Raw genomic sequence first — 13,332 nt, 5'->3', positions numbered from 1 at the left:
TCATTCGGAGTTTTTTAGTGCTACATATGCATTAATATAAGGAACTGTTTATGACCGTGACGATACCCAGGCCTTAATGTGATGATTTCATACAATTTATTTGACTTGATACTTTGAAGTCACCCAAATCTCTCATTTTTTAGAAATATTCTTGACAGAATAATTTGTTGATCCATTGTTCTTTATATTATGAATACTGGATGGGGCATGTCTCCTTCATTTGTTTATGCACCTAGGCTCTACGCTGGCTGACTCGGTGTTGTTCACTCTGATCTATACCTGCACAGCGCAGGAGGCGCCCTCTACCGTGAAAGACTGAAGGAGTCTGGAGGTGGACCTGCCTGGTTAGGCGGAAACTGTCCACAGGAGAAGCAAGACTTTACACACCGCTACACGTCTACAGCGTCTCTGATGAACGGAGAGTTGGTTCCAGGGAGGGGGATTTGCTCCAGCACCCCACCCAGAAGGAGAGACTGGCTGGACAGCTTTGGACTCTTGTGAGAGGTAAGAAGCTGAGCTTTTCTCAATGGTGCCACACAGTCCCTGGAGCAGAAGAGAGTTTAGTCCTCAGAAAGCATTCTTTAACCTTTCACAGGGTTACAAACAGATGTAGCTGAGGTTGTCTGGTACTTTCGCCTTTACAGGGTTACTTATTTAGGAACAATAAGGCTGACTTTAGAGTGAGAAGGCGAGGGAAGGTGTCTCACTACCTCCACGGCAGAAAGAGTGCTCTGGCCCTGTATCTACTTTCTGAATCTTTTTCCTAATGATAAAATACATCTCTTCACCCAAAGTCTGCATACAAGCTACGTCATCCGGCCGGAGATGGCTTGAACCTGTGGTAGCAAACAGAGCACGGGTGTGCAATAGTTGACAATTTCCCAAATGAGATACACAGAGGTTATGCAGGTGAGCTATGGAAAAGGTCAATGATACAATATAGATGAGGGCGGATCACTGTTGCATGAGCATCCTGGTCTGAAGAATATAGAGGCTGTAGAAAATAAAAGCTGTGAAAAGAACAAAGGTCCCAAAGGGTAAGGGGGAAAGTCTAGTGTTAGGAAATTGCCGAGGGTGCACGAATCAAGGTCCAATCAACACTATTTGGTGAAGGAAAGGAAAAGTGGTGAAAAGACGCATACATCCAGGCAACATGATTAAGCCTTCCACTTATAATGCCGACATGTGCGTGTTATACTTGCATGCAAAACTCTGAATTAACAGCTTCAGAATTAGTGTCTGTTCCTGTCACTGGATAACAGGGTAACCAACCACAAAGTTGAGAATGGAAAAGAGCTAGGACATGAAAGTAAGAAAGACAATTCAATGAGGGGCGCTGGCTGCAATAACAGCTGGAAACGTTTATCAACAGAAATGAATAACCCAAAAAGGAACAGTCTTTTTCCAAAATGTTCACTTTACAGAGAAGAAAAGGGCCCATGGATGTGGTTTGTCTTGTGTCTGGTAAACCACAGTCACCAATGAGATGTCAAGAATGGACAAATATAAGACTAGAGCACCTAACCAATAGTTGAGGACTTGAAGATTCATACGACCCTTTTGGAAAATGACAGAACAGTCCTAAGGCAAACTAGTAACATACGTCTGGACAGAGCCATCTCATAGCCACCAATGGTTACCATTCTGAACCACATTCCTAAATTTCACAAGTATGGGGGCAGAATCAAGAAAGTAATCTCACTATGCAACAAGCACAGGTTTCATCTGCAGAACTGAAAGGTAAACTTACAATGGAGCCTCTGAACCTATAACCTTCAATCTTGATTTAAAGTTTTACAAAGTAGTCAAACACAGGTTGTCACCATTGCACAAATGCCAATAGCATTTCCCAGTACTTCAGCTCTTGAAGTAAAAGGGCTCATAAATTCCTGTAGGAGGTTTAACATAGAAAGTTAACCAATATTTAAGCACCAACCTCATAGTTTCAATCAAAGAATTGTAGCGCTGAATTTCCTGAAGGAGCACCACATTAAGTGGAGAAGGGTCGTCAGCTAAAACTGTACTTGTTGTCTCATAGTCAATCTCTTCAGGGATCTTCTGCCGCACATCTTCTGACAACTCTAGGACCTAAAGGAGCAAGACAAACCATTACATACTGATGTGGACAAACAGAAGGTTTTAACTTGTACAAAGATGAGGAGTAGTTTTCCTTATGTATTAAAGCATTGGAGAAAAGCAGGACAACAATATAAACTGCAATGAGGTGGTGAAGGTGAACAGCTGTACTGAGCTCAAATTTGCACTGTAAAATGACTGAACACATCTCACTTAGTATACTTATATCCTACGCAGAATGGGTATGTGGGCTAGCCTCTTACCTCATTAGGTTTCCCTCAATCTATCATACAGACTTGACATCATTCTTAGGGATGGGGCCCACAAAAAGTCAACGAAGGCCTGATTTAGGATATATTTTCTGGATCACCACTGATTATTCGGTGTACATAAATGTGGATATTTAAGGCCCACCTCTACTTATCTGTGACTGATCCTCCAACCATGTCTAGGCCCAGTTGGACCCAGCTCCTTGCTCCGAGGTTCCCACGTCACTCCCTCTGTTCTTTCTCCTCCTCCTTCCTTCACTCCCAAGCTGCCTCGCTCCTGTCCCATCTGCTCTTTTTCTGTCAAAACACTCTTTGTGCATGTTTTATGCTCTCTTTCCACTTTTGTGCCTACTTTTTTCTTTCTTAGTGCCTTTTTCTCTTTCGTGCACTTTTTGTGCCTTTCTCTCCTGTATATTTTTCTCTTCTCTGCCTTAATTCCCTGTTCAGGCCCCCTCTCTGTCACACTTCCACAACCCCCTAACCCCTCACATGCATTTTTACTGCCTCCTCCGCTACTTACCTGCTCCTCCTAAATTACCTTCCCGCCTCTTCTTCCCGCTCCTAGAAGTCATGCACACCGCCCGTGCCTTTCTAGGAGCTACTTCATGGCGGCTGCTGCGCAACTACGCACAGCGTGTGTACTACTGGCAAGCCAGTCTTTACCCGTCTACACTTGGACTGCGCCCAGCTCCAGGAACTAGCCAGACCACCTCCCAGCGATAATCTGCAGCCCTCCTTCAGCCGCTCGACCCAGGATGCTGCTCCCCCACTGCTGTCCAAACACACCACACAACACGGTAGGAGCTTTTACCAGCAACCACTGCCAGTTCTCCTGCAGCCAACCATACACCCCGCGCGAAAGCCAGTAATACCACCAACACCCCTACCATCCACCAAACGCCACTCACACGACAACACTCACTCTCATGCATGCTACTCAACATGCTACTCAACACACCATCACTCAACATGCTATAGAAATTTGGGACCTACTGGCCAGTGATGCACGGGACCTCCTCTTCATCACAGAAATCTGGCTCAACTCCACATCGTCACTCAACATCACCAGGGAAATCCCAACAGGTTACAAGACTGTATGATGGGAGGAGGACTCACAACCATCTTTAAAAAAATCTATCAAATGCTCAACATTGGCAGAGAATGCCACCACATTCATGTACCACCTGCACCTCAAGCTGCAAACTTTTTTACAGCCACACCCTGAATGGGGCCCTCGCCTACCAACCACCCGGACTGTGAGCCACCTTCACCAGCCTCATCACTGACTTAGTAGCTCCACTCACCATCCACTCCAGAGCCTACATACTACTCTGCGACCTCTACTTCCACCTTGAGGATAGAACCAGCCACTGCTGGAAGATACACTTTAGATCTCAACTTCACCACCAACGACAGCATCAAATACAACACCACCACCAACGGCGGAGGAGCGTCGCCCCACTGGCTCAGAGCCAGCGGCTAAAAAATAAAACGATATTTCATTATTGTTTTATTTTTCGGTATCTGGCTCAGCCAGCGTGTGTAGGCAGCGGCGGAGTGGAGTGCACTCTCTAAGTGCGCATGTGTGTTTAGCTGTCCGTCTCAGGCCGACCACGCATGCACACTTAGGTGTCTTTACCCCGGCTGTATTGAACAGCCGGGTTAGCGAAACAGCAGACTCGCTGTGCCTGAGCGAGCGTATTTTCAGCCCACTGAGACTAATACCCGCGCTTCTCTTATAGCATGAGAGCAGGCGGGGATTGGACAGGGAGTCTGATGCAGCCCCAGTACCTGCTGGCACAAGGAAGAGGAAAGACCAGGCATGACGTGGGACACGGCCTGCAACTTAAGGTAAGTTTTCCTTTCAATATATTTTTTTATTATTAAACTACACCACCCCCACGCTCCCCATCCTCCACTCCCATCCCCACCACCTTTTGTATGTGGCAGCCACCACTGACCACCCCGCTGCTCACATGGACCGACTGCTGCATCATCCACTTCCATATCTATGCACCGCAAATCAATGCACCCACCAGCACCAGTCTAACACCTGCAGCTGGGGCAAAATATCCAAAACGGACTGGTTGAGGGCCTTAAAGACAGAGAAACCCAACCCCAGAGACGACCTCAACTAGGACATCACAAAGTTCAACAAATGGATCAAGAACTGCGCAGACTCCCTCTCACTCATCACACATAATAAGCACAGAAGATCCAACAAGCAGCCAGCTGGTACAAAGATGACCTCTGAGAAACAAAGCAGCACTGTAAACAGCTAGAATGGAAATGGAGAACCAGTCACAAAAACTCTGACAGATTCACTTCAATACTGCTCTCAGATGCTACCACCATCAGCTACGAGACAACAAGAAATAAGCACTAGCTGAATGCGTCGAAGGCAGATCCACCAGTGGCAAGGACAACTTTCTGGTTACTTCACCACACCCCCTGCATTCTACCCGTTGCAAGAAATCCGAGACGACCTATCAAATTTCTTCCACAGCAAAATCACTACCATCTACAGCATCTTCACACACCAACCTGACCCTGGAGCCCTCATAGCCAATCAACCCATCTCCAAACAAGACAACCACCTGACCCAAGGACTGTCCCTCAGCCCCACCCTGCACACCGACTGAGGCATACCTAATTAAAGCTTGACTAGCAACACTACCATATCCTGTCCAAAAACAATAAAGGGTGAAAAAGTAAACAGAACCTCCAATTCACTAAACACCTGGTAGAAAGAAGTATATGCAACCAAAAAGGCCACATTCATGAAAGAAACTTAGGACTACATGAATGCAAGTCTCATTAGAAAAAGCCATACTGTACAACAATATATCAACACTAATTTTAAATCCAAAGCCAGAAATATTAAAGGCCAAGGGGAAATGGGACCAGAGGATTTGGACCATGACAAAGACTGGCCTCTCAAGCGGCTCTGTAGACTACAGGAATGGAATTGAACTTTGGTCGTGGATTGTGACTTTGAGCTACTGCAATGAAAATTGTTTTTGTACTAGGCAATGTAAAGCTTCACCTTCCGTTCCCTGATGGCGTTCAGGTTCATCGACGCACAGTTGCTGCAGGCCTTGGAGTTGTGACCTGATCCCAGACACCACAAGCCTACCTGGTGGGGTTTTGTCACAGACATCTGTTCCTGACAGTCTCCACAGGGCTTGAAACCTGTCGTTTTCAGGGGTTACCTCCCAATTGCATGGAAGAAATTTCGAAATAAATGTCTCAGAGAGACATGAAGGGAGCTCCGAATCCATGTCTGGTGGCGCGGAAAGAAATAAACTGACATCAGTGTGCTGGTGTGGTGTCTATATGGGCCGTGCATGTAATTTCCAGAGACAAATGTTGTCAGTGTGGAGCTGCACGGTGCCACCTGATGGCATGCTGAAGTACTGCTGAAAAGTTTCCAGACCCATTCTGACGCCTGGGGAATATTTCCAAAGGTGAGGAATCTGTAATTATACGTGTCAATCAAGAATGGCTTTCTTAGCAAAGACATTGCCAGTTAGTTTCCCAATTCATTATGGCCGACCAGTTTCCTGAATGTCATTCAAGGTCTGCTTTCTGTAGGAAACTTTCACCTTCTTTTCACGTATTGTCTGTTTTGATATGAAGGTAGTGACACAGCATAGAAAAAACAACAATAGAGTAACTATAATTCAATTAACATCACAGGGGTTTCATAACGGAAAAATATGCATATTACTCATGGCTGAAGAATTCCATGTCCTATGCGCGTTTCGGCGTTACGCCTTCATCAGGTAGCCATGTATGTGAAGAAACCTATAAAAGTACATTTGGAGAAAAAACAACCTTGTAATTAACATGTTGCGGGTCCTACTCAAAATTTCTGCTTCAATAGATAGATCTAAAAAGAGGATAGTTGAAATCTGTCGTAAAGAAAAAATAGGAAAAAGAAGGAAATTATATTTTAAAAAGTCCAAAGAAATGGACTCAATCTTAGATTTAGGAGGAGTTTTTAGGATCACCAATTGACGTGTTTAGTGAAAGCAATCAAAAAAGTAAGTGGAGCCCGTGAGTTTAAAAAACACCAAGTGAAAATAAAAATAAAAATATATACATGCACAAATAGATTACCATAGAATGTGCATGTAGCGCTCAGGTTGCAGATATTTTGAAAATACTTTAAAACAGGTGTGTCAATATGGGACGCGATATGCACATCACATTTATTAAGAACCACATGCTACAGCCATATATATCCAATGAAACAGAAAGCGGTTACCATCAGCGACCATGGTGCCCTCTGGGTGGTGCAGTGCGGGGTGCTTCTGTATTCCCGCAGAAACTTCTGGAGTGCTGCTTCGGGCTCTGTTTGGTCGGCCAGGGCGATGCGGAATACCTTGTTTATGGTTCGCATGAAGCGTTCTACTTCGCTGTTCGCTTGAGGCCATTGAGGAGTTATGCGGTGGTGCTTTATCCCAAGCTGCGCCAGAAATTCCTTGAATTCTCCCCCTTGGAACGGGGGTCCATTGTCCGTTTTAATGACTTGTGGTAGTCCGAATAGTGCGAACACCTTTTTCAACACTGGCTGCAGGTGGTGAAACGCTGTAGATGGAAGTATTTCTACGATGGGGTATTTGGTGTAGCGGTCAACGATGACGGCCGTTACTCTCCCGTCTGGAAAACTTCCAAAGTCTAGGCTCACCCACGACCATGGGGACGGGGCTGGTTCTTCGGTTATTATTGGTGCTGGAGACTCCTGAATACTGGTGAGCTGACATGCTCGGCAGTTCCTGACGACCCTCTCGACTGCTTCCTCTAGCCCGGGGAACCACATCTTCTCCCTCATTCGGGATATCATCCTGTTGGTCCCTTGATGGCCTTTGTGCGCCAGTATGGTTGTCTGTTCCTGAAGTTTCCGCTGGCACTACAATTTTGGATCCCCTCAGGATTACTCCGTTGTCGGCCCCGCTTAGCTCGTCTCGGACCTTCCAGATTTTACCTAGTCGATTTCGATCGGTCTCGGTCCATCCGCTGACATCGTGTAGGAAGTGTTCCCACGACCCTTTCTTCGAGGCATCTACCACCCGCTGGAGGACCACATCGTTCTCCGTGTGTCTCTTGACTTCTTCGATGGTAAGGGCTTTGGGACATGCCCACTGGGAGATCATGTTTATGTAGTCTTCTATTTGCTGCTCCTGATGGGAGTGACTGCCAGCTGGGTTCGACGGGTGTCGCGAAAGAAAATCGGCCGGGTTTTTGGCTCCTGGTCTGTATACTAAGTCTAATTGGTAGTGCTGCAGTTGTATGGTCCAGCGTTCAATCCGGGGTGGTGGATGCAGCGAGGTGCCTTTGAATACAGACAGTAGCAGTTGGTGGTCTGTCACGACACGACCGCTGAGGTACAGATGAAAATGATTACAGGCCCATTTGATGGCGAGTGCTTCACGCTCAATTTGTGAGTATCTGGTTTCGGTAGATGTGAGCGCCTTACTCGCAAAGGCTAGTGGGACCCACTTCCCAGGCTCCACCTCTTGGGTTAACAGCGCGCCTAGGCCGACGGGGCTGGCGTCGTCTATCAGTTCACTTGCTTTGGCGGTGTCAAAGTATGCCATGGTTGTCTTTTCTTGCAGAGCTGCTTTTACATTGCAAAAAGCGTCCTCTTCTTTCTGACCCCACGTCCACACAGCATCTTTCTTCGTCAGTGCCCGCAGGGGCTCGGAGATCGTGGCAAGGTCGGGAATGAATCGTCCGCAGTATGTTGCCATACCGAGGAAGCTCCTTATGTCCGACGTCGTCTGAGGGGCAGGGGCACGTTGGATTGCCTGAGACTTCTGGGGGTCTACCTTCACTCCATCCTGGCTAAACACATAGCCGAAGAAATCGATGGACTTCTTAAAGAACTGACACTTATCTTTGTGGAGGGTTACTCCATACTCAGCCAGTCGCTGGAGAGTTGCTCGCAGGTGCCGGTGATGCTCTTCAATTGTTGCCGAGTGGATCAGAATGTCGTCACTGACATTTAGAACTCCCTGAAGTTCCGATAATATTTCCTTCACTGTATTTTGGAAGATCTCTGCCGCTGAAGAGATGCCGAAATTTAGTCGCTTGTAACGCCGGAGTCCTAGATGAGTCAAAAAAGTTGTCATGTACCGACTTTCTTTGGCTAGCTTCAGTTGGTGGTAGCCAGCGTTAAGATCCAACTTGGAGAACCACCGGGAGTCATTTAGGTCCGCTAGGATGTCATCTACGGTGGGTGTGATATGTCTCTCCCTCTTGATGGCTTGGTTGGGTATGCGCATATCAATGCAGAGCCGGATCTTCCCTGGTTGCTTCGGCTTCTCCGCTATCACCATCGGTGACACCCACGGAGTTGGTCCTGTTACTTTTTCTATGACGCCTTGTCACTCCAGCTCTTCTAGTTCTTGTTCTACGAGCGGCCGGAGGTGGAATGGTATCTGTCGGTGTCGTAATGCCACGGGCGCCACTGCTCTATCAATGTGGAGCTTCACAGGCGGTCTTCTTATGCTTCCGAGACCTTTGAACAGCTGGGGGAACAGCTCCAGGATCTCTTCTGTCTGTAGTGTTCTTACAGCATTGGCAAATGTTACAAGACCTAAATCTTCCGCCGTGTGGCTCCCTACTAATATGTCCGCCATTTGGTCGACCACGTGGAACGTCGTGGTGACTTCATGATCTTCGGCTTTCACCTGGATTGTCATTTTGCCTTTCAGGGGCAGTGGCGTTTGGCTGCCATATGTGAAAATCTTCACCTGTGATGGTAGTAGTGCTGGCCTTGGGTTCAGCTGCTTGTATTGTTGGCACCCCATGACGTTTACTGACGCCCCTGTGTCGATAAGCGCAGTCACGGGGGATCCAGCGATCTCAATGGCGCAGGTTGGCTGCGGTCGTCGTCTTCGCTTGAGGTCGCTGGCGAACGAGATCATGTGACATTCTCCTTCCTCATCTGTTGACGAGTCCTCGAGATACTGCCTGCGTTGCATTGCTGGCCTACCTCCCCTCACGGTTTCCGGTTCTTCTAATGTCAGATGCCTGAATGCTTTTGATGGTGGTCTGCGGCCGGGGGTTCCTCTGTTCCTCATGCCCCCTCGGTACACACTTGCAAAGTGGTCGTGGATGTTACATTTCGAGCATACTTTGCCTCGTGCTGGGCATTCTTCCAGCGAGTGTTCTTCTCTTCCGCAATATCCACACTGTGATTTTCGCGCGCTTCTGGGTGGCCACCTGCCTCGGGCTCCTTTCTGTTGCATGCGTATCGCGTCCACTTTCTCAGTCTTTACTGTCACCGGCTGTTCTCCTGGTTGGATCAGGGCGGCGTCCATGGCTGTCGCTCTGACTTCTGATAATTCGTGTGACTGTGCTAACACCAAAATGTCTTCCAGCGATATGCGCGGCTGCCAGAGTATGAGGGTCCGTAGGGTTTTATTGCGGCACCCCTAGATCACCTGTGCTCGTACTTCTTTGATTTGGTCATCTTCGGTGCACATACTGGCTAATTCCCGCAATCATGCGTGGAACGCGTCCCTTGACTCTCCTTCTCTTTGGCGTGCGTGGCGGAGCTTAACGCGTTCATAATCGGGGTTTAGCTGAGGGTCGAAATGAGCATTCAGGGCCCTCACCGCTGCGTCGTAGTCTGTTGGAGGTCCTGTGTTAGGGAGGTGTGCAAATAACTTGTATATCTCGTTCACAGCTCCATCAGTTTCTCTGGTGGCGATAAAGTAGTTGTCGAAACGGCCAATCCAGACAGTCCATCTGGGAGACGCAGTAGCCGGGTCAATTAGCTCACTGAACGGGGGCAGTGCGCTGATTTGAGAGTGTTGAGGAATTGGTAGCGCCGCTGGGATCACCGCCTGTGGAGCTGCCTGTTGAGACGAAGACACTGGTGGGTTGGACATGTTCCTGGCAGGGTGCGGGACTCCTGTCTTAGTGACACTTTATATATTTTTTTCTCTTCACTGGTGTGACTCTGTGCTTTAGCCTTGTGCAGCAAGTGCAGGAGGACTGTGGGCCATGTGGTGGTGCTGGAGGAGCAGCCAAGAGAGTTCAGGAGACACTGCAGGGCAAACTGGCAGTCTGGTGTGCAGGTGTGTATTTGCTGTGAGGTTCTTTCCCCCCCCCAGGAGGATCGTAGCATGGGCGCTGGTTCCTGGACTCCTCGCGCCGGCTTGTATCGAAAAGGGGGTGGGGCTTCGCGCCCGTGTTGATCCCCATCCAGCGGGAGCTCTTCCGGAGAGGGTCGGGAGCGTCAGCGGGACCGGGCGCTAAATACACACAACAGCCGCTGCTCAGCTGGTGCGCCTCCTCACCTCCAGGGCACCGCGGTGTACACGCTCGACGTAGCGCTCCCGCTAGCGGTGACAATCTCTTCCCGATGCAGGTAGCTGCTACCAGGCCGATGGGTCGGGCGCGTGGAGATCAGCAGGGTGATGCAGGCAGGTCACGTAGCGAGGACCCACCCTCATCACCAGTGTTATGTTTTAAGGTATGGGCCCAACATGCACATAGGCCAACAACCACAATGACGGACACCAGGCACAGTGTAGTGTGTGCAAGCCGGAAGTCCCGTGCGACCTCCGCTCCTTTATTTAAGCTCTCTGGCCACACCTGGCCAGAGAGTGATACAATGTGTGGGGTTTCTTCCGGTGGTCTCATCGGCCTAGCAGAACACTAGACCGCTACAACTACAAAAAGAAAAAGGGGTAAGAGCTATTAATATTACTAATATATATGTGCAAACAAGCGTATAGGTATGTGTACAAATATATGATAGATGTGCCATAAGACTGTCCAGGCATATATCCTGCAGTAGGGATGAGCAAACTTCCCTCTAACTGAGGTGGAAACACATATTCAAGAGCCCGCAGCTGTTCCTAGTCAAGGAAGTGGGGAGATTGATGTGCCACACTAGAAAAAGGGGAAAGCAAAAACCAATGAGGGTACTGGTAGAGATCCTGAGATGAATCTATGGCGGCCAAAGAACGTTATGAACGCGGGGTGCGGGTTAATGCGCACCTATAGGGGAAGAGTGAAATACATGTGCCCCCTTGCCACTCTTCCCTATGGGAAGGATGAAAATGATCTGAAAGTTTGCTACTCCAACAGATCTAGGCAGACGATCAGTGCAGTGCCGAGTTGGACCATGAGGTGGGCTCCAGTGGCTGCCTGCGATACTTTAGCGCTGCACGCCATGCATGCGCAGAAAAGGTATTGCCAAAGTCCAGCAGTGAACTGCCGTTATACTGTGCGTTTAAAAGCCTAAACCCGTGCCAAAAAGCTGAAGGACTGTTGCACAACAGACATATGGCTACGTAAGAGGTAGAAAGTGAACACATGGTCGGGCTTTGGACGTCCGAGTGCCGTCCCAGCCTAATGTATGGATGTAAGAAGTTTATGACGGCCATCTTAAGCTAGTGTGCGTGAATATAAAAAGACACCGATGAAACAAGACCACTCGATAATGACCCAGGGCAAAAATTGGCTAATGTGAAGAGACATGTGAAACATGCAAAGCAATAAAAAACATTTTAAAACTCAATTCATGAGCGGATACTAGCTGGAAATTATAAAAGGGAAATGAATAAGATAAAACACTGCTATATGTATAGTAAACAGAGACATATGATGTGTTGATAATTGAAAAACTACAGGGATGTTAGAAACCCAGAACCTAACATAAACTTATCAGAGCAGGATGATACAGGGAAAAGTAAGAGCTCATAAATGGGGAGAAAGCAGGGAGTAACGAAGTAAATGCTAAGTTGGCTTTATCTCAGTATTCTCTATACATGGAAGGGCAAAGCGAGGCCAAGGCTGGATAAGACACCAGTTCCCTTACACATTGTTGTACCTAATAACTTGATCCCATGGGGTTTCGTTGTTCATCCCATTTCTGTATGTATCCAATGTAAAGATCTAGTATACCTCTCTACGTTTACGTATTTCTGTGCTCAAGCTTCCAGTATTGATACGTATTTTTTCCAAGATCAACCATCTTATTTGTTGAGTACTATGTTGGGCCTCCATATAGTGTTTAACCAATAGGGCATTGATTTTTTTGGTTCGGATGGCTGACCTATGTTCTGTGAGTCGAGTTGTCATTGACCTTGAGGTTTTGCCCACATATCCCTGATTGCAGGGACATAGAATGAGATATATAATTTTGGAGGTCTTACAATTGGTTAAGGTTTTTAGATCAGTTTTGGTGCCGTTGACTGTATATGTGCTGGTTTCAATGGCAAATTGACAAGCAATGCAGGACATACATTTATAGTTCCCTATGGGGAGTTTGTTGCCTAATATGGATGTCTGGATGGTGTCCTGTTGATATCATACGTGAGCGAACCAAAAGATCTTTTAGATTTTTGTTTTTCCTGTGTGCAAACATCGGTTTGGGTATACAGTTTTCTCTCTCTTTAGTGGTATTTAAGATATGCCAATTAGAATTGTTAATGTGACAGATTTTTTCATTCATAGTTGAATTACGTGTCACAAATACCAACCTGGAATTTTGTTTGGGGTCCCGTTGTGTCAATAGGTGTTGTCTATCATAGTACCGTGCTCGTTTATAAGAGTGAAGTACTAGCCTCCTGGGGTAACCCCTGGTCAAGAATTTAGTTTTCTTTTCAGTAGCTCTGATGTCATAATCCACAAGATTGGTACAGTACCTACGGAGATGTAGGAACTATCCAAAAGGAATGCTAGTTTTTTGTGACTGTGGATGGTAACTGGTCAAATGTAATAATGTATTACAAGCCGTGGGTTTTGTGTAAAGATCCACTTCAAGATGGTCAACACTGTTTTGGATCACGATGTCTAAGAACTCCACTTTGTTGTTACTAGAGTTAGCAGTGAATTTAATGTTGCTGTCACATCAATTCAACCAGGATACAAATTCTAGAATGTCTTCTTGGTTAGCTGTCCAGATGAAAAAGATGTCATCTATATATCAGGACCAGCAAAGCACAGATTCACTTAATGG

At 47.1% G+C, this 13,332-nt stretch overlaps 1 protein-coding gene across 1 annotated transcript in view; it reads right to left on the bottom strand.

Moving 5' to 3' along the window:
- Positions 1–13,332, bottom strand: part of DNAH2 (dynein axonemal heavy chain 2) — a 2,945,517-nt gene that overhangs the window by 163,644 nt on the left and 2,768,541 nt on the right. Inside the window, exon 83 of the mRNA XM_085638712.1 lies at positions 1,937–2,088. Coding sequence (XP_085494838.1) covers positions 1,937–2,088 — 152 coding nt within the window. The remainder of the gene's footprint in view (positions 1–1,936; positions 2,089–13,332) is intronic.

The sequence above is a fragment of the Triturus cristatus genome, chromosome 12, assembly GCF_964204655.1.
Source record: "Triturus cristatus chromosome 12, aTriCri1.1, whole genome shotgun sequence".
NCBI classification, from domain to species: domain Eukaryota; kingdom Metazoa; phylum Chordata; class Amphibia; order Caudata; family Salamandridae; genus Triturus; species Triturus cristatus.
This window is presented reverse-complemented; position numbering and strand designations above follow the sequence as displayed.